This window comes from Lycium ferocissimum, chromosome 5, assembly GCF_029784015.1.
Source record: "Lycium ferocissimum isolate CSIRO_LF1 chromosome 5, AGI_CSIRO_Lferr_CH_V1, whole genome shotgun sequence".
NCBI classification, from domain to species: Eukaryota; Viridiplantae; Streptophyta; class Magnoliopsida; order Solanales; family Solanaceae; genus Lycium; species Lycium ferocissimum.
This window is the reverse complement of record NC_081346.1, coordinates 64,063,095-64,085,177: the sequence shown is the minus strand read 5'-3', so window position 1 is coordinate 64,085,177 and position 22,083 is coordinate 64,063,095. Positions and strand designations below refer to the sequence as shown.

Below are 22,083 nucleotides of genomic sequence, written 5' to 3'. Positions count from 1 at the left end.
TTTAAATTTAGGTTTGTATCAAAAAGATTACGAATGTACTGAGTGTAGACTAAATGGTAGAGAACACGAAACTGAATGACCGAACCGAATTAATTCGGTTTTTCGGTTTCGGTTTGCTGTCAAGCGTTCTCTTTTAATAATTTCGTTGTTCGGTTCTAAGTGTTCTGGGTTCTAAGCACGGCTTTTTCGGTTAAACCTAAGTTTTTTTTTTTTTTTTTTTTTTACAATAAATACAATTTATTTGGGAAACATAAGTAGACAATAATATTATAATACTTACATACTCTTAGTAACTAAATGTTATTAAACATTATATTACATGACAAGTTAAATGTTTTATAGTAAATCAAATTGCTATATAGATTTTAATAACTCTAATACCTATTGGTTCATAAAAGATAACGTTTATACAATTTCATACTTACTCCTTATTCTCGAAGATTTTTTCTGCCTTTTTTCTTACCTTCTCTACTTCCTCCTTATTCTCAACTTCTTTCATTATTCCATAAAAAATAAAATCTCCGCTTTCTATTTAACACTACAAGATATTGAATACAAGTATACTAATAATTTGGAGTGTTGATTTTTATTATATATAAGATAATAAAAATGTTATACATAGAATCAATATTCATATAATTTATTTCACCTATTATAATAAATTAGATATAACTCACATAATTTGATTATACACTATATAAAATTTTATATACTTTGTATGATTTTATTATACGTTGTATAATACATTATATTTTATATAAGATATTATCTCGTATGTGTGGATGATCACTATGGTTGATTCTAAAGTCATCAAACCTTCAAACATTTAGTCTAGCGTAAACCTCCGTAACTCGAAGCCAATCAAGAAGGAAAAAATGGAAATAAATGAGAGATTTGTAATTGCTAAAAAACCTAATTAAAAAACCGAAACCGAACCGAACCGAACTTCAAAAACTGAATCAACCGAATTACCTGGTATAGAAAATGTGTCCACTTTCAAAAAATCAAACTAAAAACCGAACCGAACTTTGAAAAAACCGAACCGAAAAACCGAACGCCCACCCCTAGTGTAGACATAGGAGATCCATTCAAACAAACCGTTGTACTAATCCATTTACAAAGAGCTGCAGAGAACACCCTTGCAATCCCAAGGGACCGGATCTAGATTCATATCAATCCGAACCAAGATAAAATACTTCGTGTCATTTACTTTGCACTTATTATTCTTTGCATTACGTTATAGTCGACTAGCATTCTAAGGTTAGTCGAATGTCTAAGCGAAAAGTTGCAACCCCCCCCCAGCCCCCGCACTGCTGTATCCCCCTCCTACCAAAAGATCTTTATCAAAGAGCCATAGCCCCTTTTTGGACTAAGTTATTAGATGAAAAGGTATGTTCATATCTTGAAATATTTTCTTTTAATTGAATGATGGTTTTAGTGTGTACATATTTTAGACTAGCGAGTGTGTTCCGCAATTTCGCAATGAAATGGATTCATATAACCTACCTCAATTTGTTTAGAATTGAGGTATGTTTCTAATCAGGGGCGAAGTTCAGGCAAGGGAATGCAATTGATTCCCCTTCATTGGATAATTGTAGTTTCCAAACAAGGCAAGATTTATTAATATTTTTCTTTAATAGAATAGGACTTCTAACTCCAAGCCCACCGTACTCGAAATACCGTTTCAACTATTGATGTTTATCGATACTATTAGTCTTCTCACTACCTACTAGAAAAATCTCTATCAAAATAGATTGAATCGATATCCTATACTTCACCTAAAGGTATATGGGCATAATGAGCACAAAATAAAGGTAATGATGCACATAAGTCATCATTGGGGTTTGTATTTTTAAGGAAGACTTATGTTCTTCCTTTATTAAGGTAAAGTCAGAGAGTAAGATAGACTTTTTTCAGCTCTTCTGCCTATATATAATATATGTTGAATCCCAATATTGTAAGGGAAAATTCTAATTAATGTAGTGGCAAACAGGAGCAGAGTCTGTTGACAGCTAAGCACAAGCTGAGTTAGTTAGGGGTAATATAGTAAGTGTACAAGTAATATATTTGTTGTATGATTAGAAAGTTAGTTAGACAAATTGTATATATACAGCTCATTTCATTCATGTAACAGTTAGTTGAAGAATAATAAGATTTCTTCTCTCTAACTCTAAATTCACTTTGTATCTTCCTTTGTAAGTTTCCCTCAACCTCAAGTTCACATCCATGACTGCTAACATGGTATCAAAGCCTTAAATGGTGATCCAAAAAGCTTTGAAACTCACTGATTTATTTGGTTGCAAAATAAATTAGATCAATTAGCACAGAAGGTTTGAAGAAGTAGAAACGCAAGAAATTGAAGTGAATTTGTAACTAGTTGAACGAAACAATTGAGTGAAAGTAAAATCGAGTGAAATAGCGACTCAATTGCAAGTTCAATCAACGATGGCGAATGAAAATGCACAAACAAGTGAAACTCAACCCAAACAACGAAACAACAAATTTTCCGCTATCGCAAAGAATCGTAAGTGTTCCTAAAATTGATCACAATCATCCACTCTACTTGCAACCTACAGATACTCGAGGTAGTTCACTTATCTCACTCATCCTTACCGGATCAGAAAATTATACATTGTGGAGTCGGTCCATAAGAATTGGTCTGTTAGGTAAAAGTAAGGTAGCATTTGTAGATGGTAGATTTCCAAAATCACAATTCGATCTAACACTGTATGACCAGTGGGAGAAAGTGAATGTTGTAGTTCTCTCATGAATAATGAGTGCATTTAGACCAAGTCTTCTAAGCAGTATAGTGTATGCATCTGATGCACACAAAGTGTGGGAAGACTTGAAGGAAAGGTTAGATAAAATGAGTGGATCTAGAGTACTTTATCTACATAGAGAAATTCATACTTTTACTCAGGGAACAATGACAATTGCAGACTATTTATCAAAGTTAAGGGATCTCTGGGATGAGTTTGATGCCCTGTCCTTCTTGTCCATGTCCAAAGTCAGTGAATTATACTAAGCATTTTGAGTATCAAAGACTGCTTCAATTCCTCATGGGCTTGAATGAGTCATACTCTCAAGCTAGGAATCAAATAATGATAATGAGTCCCACTCCAAGCATTAATAAAACATATTCCATGTTAAGTGATCAGGAGAGTCAGAGAGGTTTAGCCAATTTTTCACAAGCAGTTCACATTACTGAGCCAATTGATGGTGTTGTCTATAGCAACAAGGCACTATATGGACAAGGAACTGGAGGAACCTATAAGGGAAAAACACCTGCTGAGGTTGTATGTGAAATTTGTGGCTATAAGAAGCATACCAAAGAAAAATGTTATAGGGTCATTGGCTATCCACCTGGATGGAAAGGCAAAAAGAAAGGAGTTCCACCTAGCTACTATGTAAATCAGAATTAGAATCAATATGCAAATCAGAACCACTATGTAAATCATGGTACAGTTCTTGCTATGGGAGAGGGATCTAGTGGTCAAGCACATTTTGGTGGTCAAACTGGCACTCAGGTGCAGCATAGTGGTCATGGCACAGTTCAGTCCTGCCCCTCAAATGCAGTACCAACCTGGCCCTCAGATGCAGTATGGACCTCAAATCAATCCTCAGATGCAGCAGTATGGTTCAACTCAGTATGGAGGGAGTGGAGCTCAGTTCATGTCATAGCCTAGGCGCAATTTCACCCCTGGTCAATATCAACACCTGGTTTATATGCTGAAACAAGGGTCAGAGGAAGGATCATCTTCTGCTAACACAAACGGAGTACTGCGGTAGCTTTACTCTCCAATTACATTAATTATAATTGGATAGTAGACACAGGAGCCTCCAATCACATAACCTCTAACCTGCAAATGTTAAAGAAATGTCAGATCAATACAAATTCAGATAGAAGCAAAGTGCATTTACCAACAGGAAATGTAGTGATAGCATCACATATAGGACACTCATCTGTGTTTAATAACCAGGATATTAGAAATGTGCTATACTTACCTGATTTCAAACATAATCTCCTATCAGTATCCCAACTTACAAAAGAGTTGCAGTGCTCAGCCTCTTTTTTCTCTAATTTCTGCCTGTTTCAGAATCTTTATAGTGGACAAGTGATAGGGATTGGTAAGAAGTTATGCATCATCTCTTCAGTCATCTGGTTCTACACATAAACCGTCTGCATTTTCTGTTAAGTGTGTGTCTGACAAAAGCCATTTGTGGCACCTAAGACTAGGACATGCACCCATTGATATAATAAAGAAGCATTCATCACTTAAAGATCTAGTTGGAGTAGATTCTAAACACTGCACCGTGTGTCCTCTTTCAATACAAACAAAAATGCCCTTTTCTATAAGTTCTAGTATGTCTCATACTGCATTTGCACTACTTCATTGTGATCTGTGGGGCCCATATAGGGTGCCCACCTATGATGGTAAGAGGTTCTTTGTCACAATTGTAGATGACTTTACTAGATTCACCATGGATATTTCTTATATAGTCCAAGTCTAATATTGTAGTGGTCATGATAAACTTTCTTAATAAAGTGCAGAATATGTTTTCTACTTCTGTTAAAACTCTGAGAACTGACAATAGGAGTGAATTTTTTAGTACTGCGTATCAAGAACTACTTGCTACTCTTGGTATTGAACATCAAAATTCTTATGTATACACCCCTCAACAAAATGGAGTTGCTGAGAGGAGACACTGAACTATACTTAAAATTGCCAGATCACTCAGATTTCAGGCTGCTATGCCTTTGAGAATGTGTCAATATAGCTGTCTACACTCTTGACAGATTGCCCTCTAGAGTTATTGGATACAAATCCCCTTATGAAATGTTGTATGGTTATGCACCATCTATCACTCACTTCAAAGTGTTTGGTTTGTTTGTGTTATGCCACCTGCCCCAAGGAGCCTAATAAATTTGCCTCAAGGGTTGTACCAGAAGTTCTCATGGGCTATTCTTCTACTCAGAAATGATATAGAGTGTATGACCTGCACTCTCACTCTTTCCTAGTCAGCAGAAATGTGGTGTTCAAAGAAGATATCTACCCCTTCAAACATACGAAAGCAACTGGTACTTCTATTTTTCCAGTCCTGGATCTTCTTGATCCTACACAGCACCTGCATGCTACTTCTGGTATTTCTGAAAGTTGCCTCAATCCTGCTCCCACCTCTGAAGGTCAGGAGGGGCTACAGCCTTCCTTGGATGATCCACCCTCTGAAAATTTAGTGTTAGATGCTCCCAATGTTGGTTTATGTCCTGAAACTACAGCATCCTCTACCTCAGGTGTCCTTAAGACCAGAAAATCCAGCAGATAGTTCAAGCCTCCCTTATGGTTGCGGGACTACATTACACCTATTATTCCTATATCCAACTCATGTACTGTTATATCCCGAATTTTGTACATTGGGACAATCCGAGCTCACCATGATAAGTTAAGGACAAGACTATTCCGGGATACGAGGTAGAGACTTTTATTTGTTTTAAGGCATAAATTGCTTATGATTTTATTGGCATGGAATATTAAGGATGGGGTTAAAAGTGAATTATGAAAAGTTATTAATTCATGAAACCAAAGGGCCAAGTGGCCGTGCAATATGGGGTGTGGGCCATGGTCCACATGGATGCATAATATATGTAGTTATAAGATGACTATTAATTATATTCATCATCTTCACCCCTTAGAAGCTTAGAGAACCTTGGAGAAAAACAAGAGAAGCCATTCGGCCATGGCAATAGCCGAAAATTGAAGCCCTCAAATCTTGATCAAAAAAATATTTTCTTCTAGCAATTCAACCAAGTGGAAGGTCCTATTAACGTGGAGTTGTTGGAGTCAACAAACCATTTGTTTGTGCCATTTACAACCCTAGCCAACTTGTGGAGTTAAGTGGAAAAGGTAAGGTTTAATTCCCTTTTTCATATGTTATGAATGATTTGTACATGTTGTAGTGTGTAGGAATGGATGGGAATCATGAAATTTGTGTGTGGTGGTGGTGGCCGAATATGGGTTGTTTTGTATGGCAAGGAATGAACTAATTTTATTTAGTATTTTGGTTGTTGTTGTTGTGGATTCTATGTTGATAATGAGAGTTTAATGATTCAAGTTGAAGTTGTAATTGTTGTGGGCTGTTTTAGAAGCCAACGTGATTTGAGTGTAGTTTTTATATTTATGAATGATATCGTTAACATGTGGATTGTTGGTGTAATTCATAAATTTGGGAGAGAGGAATGTGTTGTTGTTGTTGTTCTCGGGTTTGGGAGGTTTCGGGTGGAGTGGAGTTTTGGTTGGGTTGTTTTGAATATTGTGCGGATTGTTTGAAATATTCTTGAATCTTGTTTGAATGATCTCGGATTAGTACTTGAACATGCGAGTGTTGATGTTGGCTTGAATGTATGTAGTTGAATTGAATATATACATAGTGCGCACGACAACATAACCGGCCCGGGACTCGGCGAAAGATGTAACAACAGAATGCACGAGCAGAGTCGTGAGTAACCATATGCAAATAAATCATCATTACAGACTCAATAGATAAGTAGACCGACCATACTCGGGGTCGGGATGATAGCCATATCAAGTTCGTGCTAAATGCCACTAGAACTACGTTAAGGCGGATCTTAGGGATCGTAGACATGTATCATACCAATCCGAGTCTGCCCATGAAAGTTACGGGCTTTACTCGTTATGGAATCTTCTACGAACATATCAAAGCGATCCGAGCCCGTCTATGAAAGTTAGGGACCTTATTCGACATAGAATCCTTTAAGAACAAAAACTCTTTATGCAACATTTGAAATCCAATCATACCAAAGACATAAGGACCATAGTTCGACTACATTAAGAATGCCAACATTAAGAAGTGAATAAGAATCGTAGACATGCTCGGATCTTAAGAATAGAGTTACCCCGAGGCTCGTATCATAGCCTACTTACAACTACGACATGCCAAAGGAAAGAAAGGTTAGGCTTTACATACCTCGTCCATTTCCTAAGCTAATCCGAACTAAGTCTTCGGCCTCCCAAGATCTACAATAACGTCATTAGACACTAACATTAGCTATAGGTACTTAAGAATTCAATCCCCAAACTAGCACTTTATCTACAGAAATTTGGGCAGTATTTCCCCTATAAATTTAACAACTCCGAGAATTCAACTCGGCCAAATCATCAACAACAATACCAACAACCATACTAACAACATCAACAATCAATTCAAAACGCATTCTAACGTTAGTAACTCTTTTCTACATACTTTGGCAACATTCCATTTATGTTCAATTCAACTACATACATTCAAGCCAACATCAACGCTCGCACGTTCAAGTACTAATCCGAGATCATTCAAACAAGATTCAAGAACATTTCAAACAATCCGCACAATATTCAAAACAACCCAACCAAAACTCTACTCCACCCGAAACCTCCCCAAACCCGAGAACAACAACAACAACACATTCCTCTCTCCCAAATTTATGAATTACACCAACAATCCACACGTTAACGATATCATTCTCATAAATATAGAAACTACACTCAAATCACGTTGGCTTCTAAAACAGCCCACAACAATTACAACTTCAACTTGAATCATTAAACTCTCATTATCAACATAGAATCCACAACAACAACAACCAAAATACTAAATAAAATTAGTTCATTCCTTGCCATACAAACAACCCATATTCGGCCACCACCACCACACACAAATTTCATGATTCTCATCCATTCCTACACACTACAACATGTACAAATCATTCATAACATATGAAAAAGAAGATTAAACCTTACCTTTTCCACTTAACTCCACAAGTTGGCTAGGGTTGTAAATGGCACAAACAAATGGTTTGTTGACTCCAACAACTACTCCACGTTAATAAGGACCTTCCACTTGGTTGAATTGCTAGAATAAAATATTTTTTTGATCAAGATTTGAGGGCTTCAATTTTCGGCTATTGCCATGGCCGAATGGCTTCTCTTGTTTTTCTCCAAGGTTCTCTAAGCTTCTAAGGGGTGAAGATGATGAATATAATTAATAGTCATCTTTTAACTACATATATTATGATCCGTATGGACCATGGCCCACACCCCATATTGCACTAGACCACTGCCCTTTGGTTTCATGAATTAATAACTTTTCATAATTCACTTTTAACCCCAAATTTTCCTTAATATTCCATGCGAATAAAATCATAAGCAACTTATGCCTTAAAACAAATAAAAGTCTCTACACAGTATCTTAATAGTCTTGTCCTTAACTTATCATGGTGAGGTCGGATTGTCCCAATGTACAAAATACGGGATATAACATGTACTTACCCTATCTCTTCTTATATATCTTATTCCAACATCAGTCCCACTTATCATAAAGCTCTTTCAGCCTATGCCCTTCACAAAGAACCTTAAAACTTCAAAGAAGCCTCCACTGATCCCAAGTGGATTGAGGCCATGAAATAGGAGATTGTCAGCTTCAGAGGATAATCCTTGTGGATCATCATTTACAGGACTCGGCAACGTTATCATTGGGCAGTGGATCTTTAAAATAAAGTATCAAGCTTCGGGAGATTTGAGGTATAAGGCCAGACTTGTGGCAAAAGGGTTCAGTCAAAGGAAGGACTAGACTATAATGACACATTTTCACCTGTTGCTAAGATGGTGACAGTCAGGTCAGTCATTGCTCTTGCTGCCTCAAAAAATTGGTTCATCTACCAAATGGATGTTCACAATGCTTTTCTCAATAGGGAACTGGTGGAGGATGTCTATATGCACATTCCTGATGGGTTTGCCAGACAGGGGGAATCAATGAAGGTCTGCAAAACTTCATAGGTCACTAGTTGGGCTCAAACAGACCCCTAGGTAGTGGAAGCTAAATGAAGTAATCGGTGGATGGGATTTTGAGAGTCATTTTGATTACTCTCTTTTCACTCAGAAGTCTAGTGCTGAGATCACAGTAGTGTTGGTGTATGTAGATGACTTAATAGTCACATGAAATAGTCAAAAGTTAATTGATCACACAAGGAAAGAACTACAAACCAAGTTTAAAATGAAAGACCTTGGTGAGTTGAAGTTTTTCCTTGGGATTGAAATTGCAAGGTTTGAGAAAGGTAGTGTGATGACACAAAGAAAGTATGCCTTAGAACTTGTATCAGAAGCTGGCTTAAGAGGCTCAAAACTAGCAGGAACACCATTGGAGATTAATCAGAAACTGACATCTATAGATTATGATGAGAATGTAAAAGAAAAATGAAGGAAGGAAAGGTGATAGACAGTCCACTCAAGGATCCAGGTCCATATCAAAGACTGGTAGGTAGATTACTATACCTTACCATGACAAGGCCAGATTTGGCATTCACAGTTCAAGTATTAGGCCAATTCATGCACAGGCCAAAGACATCTCACATGGAGGCTGCTAAACATGTGCACGATTCGGTTCGGTTTTGGCCATCAACGAGTTGAAATTTCAAATTTCGACTTTCCAAATTTCTCAACCAAACTCAATCCATTCTAAATTCAATTCGATTCATTTTTATTATTTCGGTTCGGTTACATAAATCGATTTGTTCAGTTTGTTCAAAATTTAAACAAGCAACTATTTTCATTTCAGTTTTAAAGTAAACATAACCAAAAATAATGAGATCCTAAATTTGCAATTTTATAACCAATACATTAACCAAGAAAAAATCATAAACTTGCAAGCATAATAACATATAAATAGCAAAACAAGAGCTTGACAACTTGTGCAAACATACAAATCCGCCAACACCACATTACATATACAAAATTAATAATCCAACATCTTGCAACTTGCAAGCAAACAAGCATAATAACTCAGTTTGCATCCTAAAATAAAAAGGCCAAGATCAAAGAACAAACAAAGCCATGGGTGGAGAAAATGACCAAAAGGCAAAGATGGCTCGTGAGAAGAACGCAAAAAGGATGAAAGACCAAAAGGGAAGTCAGCTTGAGGCCAACAAGAAGGCTATGAATATCCCGTGCAAGGTGTGCAGGCAGACGTTCATTTGCACCACTTCTGAAGTTAAATAAATATTACTTCACTATTAAGTATATATTAAGCATATATAGTTAGACTATTAAAGTATTAATCATATTAGTCAATAGTGGCATATAAATTCGGTTTGTTCGGGTCGGTTCGGTTGATTATTAAAGCCAACCGTATCCGAACCGTTAAACCATAATATTTTATAATTGCATTTGTAAATCGAAATCGAATTGTATTATCCAAATTGAATTATCCGAATTGTTTCGAATCGGTTCGAAAATTCAGATTGAACTGATTTGTGCACAGGCCTAGAGGTTACCCTCAGGGTAGTCAAGTATATTAAAGGGTCACCTGGACTGGGTCTCTATATGCCTGCATAATCCACAAACTCTCTAAATGCTTATTGTGACTCAGACTGGGGAGATTGCTTGCAAACTAGAAGATCAGTAACTAGATACTTGGTGAAGTTTGGTGGGGCTCTAATATCATGGAAATCCAAGAAACAAGAGACGGTCTCAAGAAGTTCAGTAGAAGCTGAGTTTAGAAGTATGGCCTCAGTGACTGCAGAAATTGTGTGGTTGACAGGGCTGTTCAGAGAACTTGGTACTGAGATTCAACTACTTATGAAGTTGTGGTGTGACAGCAAAGCAGCAATACAGATAGCTGCCAGTCCAATCTTCCATGAGAGGACCAAACACATAGATATAGACTGCTAATTTGTTAGGGAAAGGATCATAAAAGGACTGATCAACACTGAGCATATACCTACAAAAGATCAACTAGCAGACTTACTTACTAAGAGTCTAGGAAAAGCTCAACATGACTATTTACTGAGGCAACTCGGAATGAAGGATATATATCAACCATCAGCTTAAGAAGGGGTGTTGACAGCTAAGCACAAGCTGAGTTAGTTAGGGGTAATATAGTAAGTGTACAGTACAACTAATATATTGTTTTATGATTAGAAAGTTAGTTAGACAAATTGTGTATATACAGCTCATTTCATTCATGTAACAGTTAGTTGAAGAGTAATAAGATTTCTTCTCTCTAACTCTAAATTCACTTTGTATCTTCCTCTATAAGTTTCCCTCAACCTCAAGTTCACATCCATGGCCACTAACAGAGTCAGGTTGGGATAAGGGGGTTCATCCGAATCTCCTTCAGCGAGAAATTTCATTGTTTCTACATGGTTAAAATTACTTTTTATGTATATATACAGTAGATGTTGAACCCCTAATTTGGCTTATTCGAGTGTTTAGTTCTTCATATTTTGAACTCCCGGTGAAAATCCTGACTATGCCACTGGTGGCAAAGAGGGTTAAAAAGTTACATAGGTTTAAATTCTAGGTGCGACATTCTTTTTTTTTTTTTTTTTTTTTGAGTTCTCTTATATGAATTTCCAATTCCGCCTTTGCCACCGATATAGTAGGGAAAAAAAATTAACATAAACAAAAACAAAATAAAATAAAATAACAAGTGTTAATTTTTTTCAATTTTAGTGCTTGCCAAAGATGCAGAAACTTGGTTATGGGAGCAAAGAAGAAAAGGAAAAATCTAGGGATGAACTTTCTAAGTTCCTGAAAATTCTTGACAATGAAGTCAAAGACAAGAAATTCTTTGGAGGAGACACAATTAGATTTGTTGATTTTGTATCCATTCTCATAACATATTGCCTAGGAGTTATTCAAGAAGCATTGAAAGTTGAAGTATTGACAAATGGTGAATTTCCAAATATGTGTGCCTGGGCTGAAGAGTTGCAAAGTTGTGGCATTATTAAGGAAAATTTGCCTCCCAGAGAAAAATTACTTGGAGCTTATTAGGCAACTTCACTAGTTGCCTCATTTGACTAACTACAGGTGTCACATACCAAAAATGGCTTAGTGGCAACTCTTCTCTAGCTGGTAAACGATAAGGGGTCGTTTCACATGGGAAAAAGTTAATTTCGGATAGTGAACGATAGTACAATACAGAATGTAAGTAACAATGTGATTATTTAATAGATATATTTTTAATGATAAATATTTACTCCATTGGATTGACAAGAAAAATATATTGCATAATATAAAGGTGTATTTTGTTTAACCAGATAAATCGGGATAAATTTTTATTTTCAAATTTAATTTGTCTTCGTTAAACAATTGGGAAAAGCTTTGGAGAAGGATGAGATTAATAATTTTGAAATTGCTGTCTCACATAGAGGCGTGGTATGAAAAAAGAAATACTGCTATAATTGTAATTGTAATATAAATAATCTCTAGATTATTGATTTCGAGATAAAAAAATTATATTAAACGTAGAATAAAATAATGCATAAATCATCTCCTGAACATACGTAAGATGTTGATTTGATTAAAAATCAGGCAACTTCAAATCCCTTTTAATAAGAAGGCAAAAATCGAGAAGACAGAATTACAAACAAGCTAAGCCAAGAGTTACGTGCAATTAACAAGTAACAATGGAAGAAGTAAAATTGTTGGGTTATTGGGCAATTCCTTTTATAGTAAAAGAGAGTCGAAACTGCCCTGAAACTCAAGGGACGTATTCAATATTACATTGAAGAAAAATTATGTTAAATAAGACAAAAAATTTGGAAGAGTTGGTGACTCATGATGTTAAAAACACTTTAAAATTTGTAGGGGCCGTTTGGTAGTCAGTATACAACAACAATAACAACCCAGTGAAATCCCACACGTGTAGTCAGTATAGAAACAACTTATTCATGTATTAATTTCTGCATAAGTTATATCATGTTTGATTAGAAACCCCCATAACTAATATATGTATATGTTAGGAGGGAATTAATGTATAATTTTATGTGGGATAGAAAATGGAATAATTAATACCTGTATAATTAATACTTACATGACTATATAATACCTGTATAATTTTGACCAGCTACCAAACAACCCCTTAAAAAATAATTCTTCTAAGAAGGCAAGTCACAAGATTTGGTATGGGGTAGAAGATGAAATAATTAATACTCCCATAACTAATAACTACACAACTAATATCTGCATTCCTAATAGTTACCTAACTAATAGCTACATAATTCTAAATCAGCTGCCAAACTTGACTGCCTAATTAAAAATATTCTTCTAAGAAGTCAAGCCACGAGATTTGATGAAAATATTGGTGACATAAGCACATAAGTCATCTCTCGGATCCCGTTCTACAAGAAGGGCAAAAGTCAAGAAGATAGAAATGCAAATTAAGCCAACATTTTCGGGCAATTAAGAAACAGTGAAACATGGAACAAGTAAAATTGTTGGGTTCTTGGGCAAGTCCTTATAGTGTAAGAGTTGAAATTGCTCTGAAACTCAAGGGTATTCAATATGAGTATATTGAAGAAGATCTGTCAAATAAGAGTCCTACACTTCTCAAGTACAATCCTATTCATAAAAAAATTCCAGTGTTGTTGCATAATGGAAAACCAATTGTTGAGTCTCTTGTGATTCTTGAATATATTGATGAAACTTGGAAAGATGGCACTCCTATTCTACCAAAAGATCCTTACCAAAGAGCCATGGAACGTTTCTGGGCTAAGTTTATGGATGAAAAGGTATGTTTCCGACTGTAATTGATACTATATACACTACTAGAAATAAAAAAATTTCCTACCAACATTAAAATTTTATACTATAAGATATGATTTTCCCACCTCATTACCATCAAATCAACTCATGGGAAACGCACAGTGGAAACAGGTTCCCATTGAGCTGGAAACTTCCTAATTTTTCCATATGAAAACATTACTATTTAGATTTTTTCTACTGATATTACAATAACCACAAAACATTTTTCTGTGGGAAATTCAGGGAAAATAGTGATTTTTTGGTAGTGAGGAATTATTATTTTTTTACAAAGAATCATTTATTTATGGAAATTATTTTCCGTTCAAAAGTTTTATGTGTTTTTTTTAAGAGAGGAAGACATTTTCTAGGGAAAATATTTCTTCAAAAATTGATAATAGTAGTAATATTTTAGCAAACCTGATTGTGTGTTGATATATAAAATTTCGGAGTATTAAGAACTGATAATATTGTAAGTATTGGTTAATCAGATATGAAATTTAAATCTGGGGCATGTGTGGTATGAAGGAAAATATTTTTTGCAGAAAAATAAGTCATTTAGTAGGAACCAACCATCATTAAGTAGGGGACAACAATTTTCTCTGTTTATGTTTTTCTCCATTAGTTCATTTGAAATAGCGTTTATATTTTTAGAGAGTGCAAGATAGTGAGACGAAGATCCTTATGGAAAATATTTTCCAAGAAAATTTCCTTCATTCCAAATACACCCCTAGTTGAAATAAAATGTTGTGTACTCTTTTGATGGAAAATGTTTTCCTGAAAAAAATATTTTCTGCTAACCAAGTAGAGAAAATGATTTAGCTGTGGAAAATATACCAAATGTAGCCGGACCCTCTTGAAATATTTCCGTTCAAATTCATAGTCACTTTCATGTAATAACAAGTGTTATTTAACAATTTCAGTGCTTGCCAGAGATGCTAAAACTTTGTTATGTTAGCAACAATGAAGTAAAGGTGAATGCCATGGGAGAACTTCATAAGCTTCTTAAACTTCTGGAGAATGAATTGATCAAAGATAATAATAACATCTTTGGAGGATACATTGAGATTGTTTCCATTTTGATAACTTATTGGCTTGGAGTTATTCAAGAAGCATTGGAAGTGGACATATTGAAGAAAGAAGAATTTCCAAATATATGTCTCTGGGCTGATAAGTCAATTAGTTGTAGCTTTATCAAGGAAAATCTGCCACCCAGAGAAAAATTACTTGCGTTTTACAAAAATCATACCAAACCACTAATACTGCCAAATTAAGAACTTCCTAAGTAAACAAATCACAAGAACTTTGTATTGAAATCCTCAAGGGAAAAGTTGTGTTTACAGAGTGATGTACGGTGTGTTTTTTTTTTTCCGTGTAATTGTCTGTCTTTGCAATGGTGAAATAGTTCAAAAATGAAATAAAAATATCTCTATAGAGCACCCTTTTTTTTTTTTTTTTTTTTGGTAATACCGATCAGAAATTCATATTGCGTTACTCCATATACCCCTAATATCTACTCACATATGAGCCAACTATAATCAGATGCAGAGTCAGGAATTCAAAATCTTTTTTAGGAGATTCACAACTATATATATATATATATATATATATATATATATATATATATATATATTTAAATACCTTATTTACTTAGTAGTATAATTTTCAATGAAGGGGGTTCAAGTAAACCCCTTGCACCCCTCCGCCTCCGACCCGACTATAATGGGTGATCTGTGAGGTCTTTAACATTATGTTAAAAAAAAAAAAAAAAAAAAAAACACGAAGTGAACTTGGATCACTTTCAGCCGAGGTCATACAACATAGGACCAAAACATTTGGAAATCAAATCCTGAAAGTGCTTCAAAAAGTCAGGAATTGGGTGTAGAAAAGACTCCCAAGGTAAAGTTATTCGACACATGGTAGACTCATGCTAAGTCGTGATCGTGCTGCCCTATGAAGCAATTGCACTGCCTTCAGACTGATCGTCCTGAAGAATTAAGTAGCAGAGCACCGCAATCGCATGGGAGAGTAACACTATCACGGAAGGATACTTGGGCACACAGGATCGCGATCGCGAGGACCTGAGCGCCATTGCGGAGACCAAATCCAGTCAACTCGATTGCTATTGCGCCCCAGTACCATTTGTTGTTGATTTAAAACTAAAAGGGTTCAATGTGCCATTCAAAAGGTGAATGAGATATTGCTGCCAGAAAACAAAAGGTTTTAAGTGGAATTTGTTCCTTTTTTGTGCCCATTGAATGCATCGACAATGTGTGAAGGGAAAAATTAGCATAGAATTCTAAAGATATTTACCGTGTGTCCATGAGATGTGATAAGCATATCAAGAAGAAAAAATGGGACAAATAATGGTTACGGTGGAATGGTACTAAGTACTCTTTTGATCATAATCAGAGGCCGCGGATTCAAGTCCTAGGTGTGGAATCGTCCTTAGTTAAGAAGCACTTTATCTCCCAATATGGTACTTTCCGATGCAAATCAAAATTTAATCTAGTCCCAATTAATGTGGGTACCAAACACTTTTTGGGAACCAAAAACAGTTGGGAGAATATTTACAACTCACACTTGAATCCATTAATTTCTGTCGGATGATGATATTTTCATAATATTTCATGATTTTTTGCAATTCAAAAATTCATACTCTTTTGGTAGTTCTAACAAGTATCATTGAATTACAGAATACATATTGCCATTGGTGAAGTTATGAGAACTTAATTAGTAACTTTTGCTCAGGCTCTATATAAGTATGTATTAATATAATTATGTATTAAAGAATTACTCGTACACATTTAACTGCGAATTCAGTTACTATGTTATATTAATTTGAAATTGACGTAAGAATTGATAAACTTCATTCTTATTCAACATATTGTTCCCTAAGTAGCAATAAAGAGAATGGTGGACGGATTTTTCTGTTCTCTTCAGAGGGAGAACGGAATGGTCGGAACAGAAAATATTCTCCTCATTTTTTCAATTAAAAAGTTGATTCTTCATAGATTGAATAGAAAGAAAATTTATATTTGCGACACAGAATTTAAACTCAGTTTAAACTCGTAAGTTTATTATTTGAAGTTAAAAGAAATTGGTCACTGGACTATTTGGTCGGGGCTTAAAAAATTGTATCATTATTTTAATAAAGCGCTGAAAACAAAGCAAGAGTAGAGGTACATCATTTCAAACATTGGTACCATGTTCTAACAATCAAAAAGTTTGCACTAGCAAAATGTTTATTCAATAACAACTGGCCATAATAATTAGGAATTAATTAAGAGAAAAACAGAATCCTTATAGCAAATTACTTGCTTTTAATTTGATTCTCATTTGTTATATAAAAAAGGAATTTCTTGATCATATGGTGGTATCAATTGCCACCACCACCATGTCCCCATCCTGCTCCGGCGCCAAAACCACTACCACCATGTTGACCACCGCCGCCGCCGCCGCCGCCCCCTCCACCACCGCCACCACTACCATTTGCACCCGATCCATGACCCTCGCCATATCCAAAGCCAGAACCAAATCCACCATCACTACCTCCTCCACCTCCACCTCCGCCTCCACCTCCGCCACCGCCGCCACCACCAACAAGACCTCCTACAATTTGGTCAAACTCGCCATTTGCACCTGATCCATGACCCTCGCCAAATCCGAAACCAGCACCAAATCCACCATTAGTACCTCCTCCTCCACCTCCACCACCGCCGCCGCCGCTGCCAAGACCTCCTAAAATTTGGTCAAATCCACCGTTGAAATTAGGTAAATTGGGTAATAATGTATCCCCCAGAAGCTTCCTTGCAGAGGAAGTTCGCACTAGAACTCCGAGAACTAAAACAAGCATCAACTTGCATCTCATCTTTGCATCTATTGTTAGCACTGCACAGAAAAATAGCATTTTCTTGGTTAAAGAATATATGTAGCCTTTCATCAGTGGCAGAACTAGAAGTTCTATCAAGACAATTCAGAGGGAACAAATGGTACACTTGAAATTTAAAATGAGATTAAAAAAATACATTTTAAATCGTCTTTTTATTACAGTAAAAGTTTCCCTAGGATCAAAGGAATTCAACAATTTATTTACATATAAAATTATTTTTATTTTATTTCCTCAGTGTTATTTTAGACGATTGAATCTCAATTGAACCCCCTTCCAATATTAGGTAGCTCAACTTCCAACAACCACTACAAAAATGAGACTTTAGTGACAACTTTTTGTAGCGATCCATGCAGTCACCAATAAAAATAAGAGTTTTTGTGATGACACCACCGTTTTTGCCACAGAAATGGATCAAGCGAACACTAGTCAATAAGACTTCCATTGTCGGCTCAACTTATATGCATTATTTATTTATTAGTTTTTTGGAGGATATCCGACTTGAACTCGTTAGCATTTTTGAAAAGTATGAGCAATATAAATACATATATCATATCAAGAAAGATGAAAGAGGAATATATCTTACTTTGCTTTCGTGGTCTTTCTTTTGTGAGACTGAGTGCTGGAGTAGCCATCAAAGACCTAAAGTATTAAGTAGATTGTGGATTTTTGAGGTACTATGAAACATCTGCATAGGAAGGGGTTAAATACTATAGGTAATGGCCTGGTCAGTAACTATTATTAATGGAGGACAATTAATCAATCTATAAACGCTTGCAAGTTGCAAAACGTAAAAAACAAAAAGAAAAAGAGAATGAAGTGAATGTATACGTAGTTGAACATCAATAAAGACAAGAGAGTTACTAAAGGGAATTATAGTATGCGTTTCGCTTTTAATATTGAAAGTAGAAACATTATTTGACACTATATGTATTCCATTTGAACTTTTGGAAGTCTTAATTAAAATCCAATGACTTAATTACTCGACATTAAGTTGATCAAATTCCATGCATTATGAATCATGTAAACAAATAGAGTCCTGCAAAATATTCTGAATTAATGTATGTAATCGTCCAGGTATGTTTCAAAACATTTCATGGATAATGTGCAATGGCTTGCTCCAATAAAGCACATACTAATGTTCTAAAACATTTTAAGAAACAACTTGCATGTCGTGAAAAAAGAACCTTAGCAAAATACATTATCTTAACTCACCTCGTTTTTCCTTCAGAATCTAATCGAAGCTCCAGCCTCGTCATCAACTCAATTACCAAATACTACGATCAAAATTCAAAATCGATTCCCAGCTAATTCCTCAGTATTCTCATTTTTTTCATTCACAACTTAAGAGTCATAGATTCAATTCCTTGAGTGTGTAGGTGATAAGTTGTGTTACATCCTATGTTTTAATGATTTGTCAAACAGCTGGAAAACGGAGAGGAACCTGGTCTATTATATATTCTTTCTGTACACCGTACGATTACACGACAAAGATCTTGTCTGACAGCAAATTGTAAAGCACACAAGTATAGCAGAGCTGCTGCGATTCGGCTTTAAGTCAAACAAGTGGCCTCTATCCTATCCATATGTTCCCCAATATATATACCTTGCTCCAACATATTGGGCATCAGTTGTAAAACCTAGAATCACTTTAAAGTGTAGCCGTCACGAGATTCTCCAAGTGTTCAAAACAAAGCTAAACACAGACTGAAAGACCATATCCCAGCAATTGAAGATGCAAATGTCCCTTAGTTTGGTTTGAGCTTTGTTTATGTTCTTTATCTTGTAAACCTACTCTTCTCTAAAGAAGTTGTTGTAGGTATTCTGAATTCTTAGTAGTTGTACACTTGTTTGTAGCTATTAAGTGGTACCCTTGGCTAGAGTTAGTCAAGGTGTATTAGTTAGTTTGGCTAGAGGTAGTCAAACTTTGTTGAGTACGTGGCTAGAGTTAGTCATAGCGTGTAGCTTACAATAGGGTTATTGTAAGGGTGAGGGATTAAGGGTTAAACTCCTAGATTACAAGAGGGTGTAATCTGAAGTTGCTCGGTGTAGTGAAGTTGAAATCCTACGTGGTAGATCGTGGTTTTTAATCCCTTAAGCAAGAAGTTTTCCACGGAAAAATCTTGTCTTATTCACTTACTGCACTGCATAAGGGAACATGTAGACAATCAGGTCCTTTCATATATCATATAGTGAACATATAGCCTACATTAATTGGTATCAGAGCGGGATCTTTCTAAAATGTTAACACCTAGAAAGAGGCCTTAAAATGGCTGCTCCACTAAACTTAGAGGGAGGACAATCAAATACAAAACCATCAGGGGCTAGTGAAAAGCATTACAGATGGTGTGCTTCAAGCGATGATGAACCTAACATGGAATGCTTCAGTCGCAAACTCCAAAGGATGATTGAAAAACTCAGAAACACAATAGAAAACCAGGCTGCCCCAGCAAAGAGAGTCCTCCCCACAAGCAAGCTCACGATGAATATGAGTCAATTCCTGCATTCATGGCCAAGTTAGATGCAGATGGTAACGATGAACAAGATAAGGATAAGGTGAACGGAGGCGGTCATAGATAGTACATGGATAGTGGCTGCTCAAAGCACATGACCGGCAAAAAGGATGATTTTCTTTCACTCAAAGTCTTTCAAGGTAGAAGTGTGTCCTTTGGAAACGGTAAAAAAGGGTACATTCTTGGAGTGGGTAAAGTTGGAAGGACACTCTCTCATGCTATTGAGAATGTGTACTATGTAAATGGTCTGAAATAAAGCTTGCTAAGTGTGTCCCAAATCTGTGACAAAGGGAATGAAGTAAAGTTCCTGTCATGCTCCTGCCTTTGTCATAAATCTCACAACTGGTGAAGTGGTGCTGATGGCTAAAAGATTCAAGAATGTATATGTTGCAGATTTTGGTCCTCAAAGTAAAAATGATCTCACATGTCTAAGTGCAATGGAGGATGACCCTGAGCTCTGGCACAGAAGACTGGGGCATGCAAGCTATGCGTTACTAAACAAACTTGCTGTGAAGGACCTGGTTCGTGGACTACCAAAAGCAAAATTTAAGGGTCACAAGACTTGTGATTCTTGCATAAAATGGAAACAAGTAAGATCCTCCTTCAAACCAAAAAGGGAAGTAAGTACCTCAAGGCCACTTGAACTTCTTCACATAGACCTATGTGGACCGATGAGAATTCCAAGATGGGGAGGAAAGAAATACATTTTTATGATTGTCGATGACTATTCCAGATTTACCTGGACTCTATTTTTTAAAAGCAAAGATGAAACATTCCCTGTGTTTTATGCCTTTGTAAAATAGATCCAAGTAAAACTTGGTGTGCATATTGTGAGCATTAGATCTGATCACGGTACTGAATTCGAAAATGCAAAGTTTGACAAGTTTTGTGCTGAAAATGGTATCAGTCACAACTTTTCTGCCCCCGGAACACCTCAACAAAATGGTGTTGTGGAGCGAAAAAATAGAACTCTTGAAGATATGGCCAGAACTATGTTGATAGCGATGGTGTGTCTAAAAGTTTCCGGGCTGTCGTCAACACAGCTGGTCATATAATAAACAGATGTATGATCAGGTCTTTGCTAGAAAAGACTCCTTATGAGCTGTTAAATGGAAGAAAGCCCGAGTTGACATACTTACGAGCTTTTGGCTGCAAATGTTTTGTCCTAAACAACGGCAGGGAAGGCCTGAGAAAGTTTGACGCTCAAAGTGATGAAGGAATCTTCCTAGGTTACTCAGCCCATAGCAAAGCATACAGGGTCTACAATAAAAGGACGCAATGTGTAGAGGAAAGTGTGCACGTGATCTTTGATGAGTCAAACTCCTAAGGAAATGACAAGACTCCTAATGATGAGGATGAAGATGGACTCTTTCCAAAGGTACCAAATGAAGCAATTGAGATATCAACTGGAAAGACAGAGTTGATGAATCAAATCAAACAAGTTGATGAAGCAGATACTAATAGTCCCTCAAAAAGTGCGGAGGAACCTGATTCTCAAATTACTACACTTGAAGCAGAACCTAGGGTGGTAGATGCGGTTTCAGGCACTCCTAAAGCTGATCAAAAAAATGAAAGCCACGTATCAATCAACGCTAATGATGGATCCAACACTGAGAAAATTGGTCCGTCCACTTCGGTGGTTCAAGCCTCTAAATGGAAGCACAGAGGATCTCATCCTCTTCAAAACGTGATTACTCCCTTGGACTCAGGTATTCAAACCAGATCTCAGGCGAGAAATATGTTCACATTCTCTTCTTTCCTATCCCAAATTGAGCCCAAAAACATCAAAAAAGCCTTGAAGGATGCTGACTGGATAGCTGCTATGCAAGAAGATCTTCACTAATTTGAAAGAAATAAAGTGTGGCACCTGGTCCCCAGACCATCAGATAGAACAGGGATAGGGACCAGATGGGTCTTTCGCAACAAACTTGATGAACTAGGCAACACTACCAGAAATAAAGCCATGTTGGTAGTTCAAGGGTACAATCAAGAAAAAGGAATAGATTACAATGAAACGTTTGCTCCTATGGCTAGAATAGAGGCAATCAGGATTCTTATAGCCTTTGCATCTCATATGGAATTCAAATTGTTCCAAATGGACGTCAAA

The 22,083-nt window shown here is 36.2% G+C and overlaps 2 protein-coding genes and 1 pseudogene across 2 annotated transcripts; 2 read left to right on the top strand and 1 right to left on the bottom strand.

Moving 5' to 3' along the window:
• Nucleotides 1–11,825, top strand: part of LOC132057916 (probable glutathione S-transferase) — a 12,331-nt pseudogene extending 506 nt beyond the window's left edge.
• Nucleotides 11,826–13,069: 1,244 nt separating this feature from the next.
• LOC132057054 (probable glutathione S-transferase) lies at nt 13,070–15,013 on the top strand. Its single transcript, XM_059449493.1, has 2 exons — nt 13,070–13,564; nt 14,498–15,013. Exons 1-2 carry the CDS (start codon nt 13,253–13,255, stop codon nt 14,846–14,848), a joined length of 663 nt encoding a protein of 220 aa, XP_059305476.1. The 5' UTR covers nt 13,070–13,252; the 3' UTR covers nt 14,849–15,013.
• A 1,621-nt stretch (nt 15,014–16,634) lies between these two features.
• Nucleotides 16,635–18,146, bottom strand: LOC132057055 (putative glycine-rich cell wall structural protein 1). The gene is made up of 2 exons (XM_059449494.1): nt 18,050–18,146; nt 16,635–17,465 (listed from the first exon to the last, which is right to left on the bottom strand). Exons 1-2 carry the CDS (start codon nt 18,096–18,098, stop codon nt 16,954–16,956), a joined length of 561 nt encoding a protein of 186 aa, XP_059305477.1. The 5' UTR covers nt 18,099–18,146; the 3' UTR covers nt 16,635–16,953.
• Between the last annotated feature and the right edge of the window lie 3,937 nt (nt 18,147–22,083).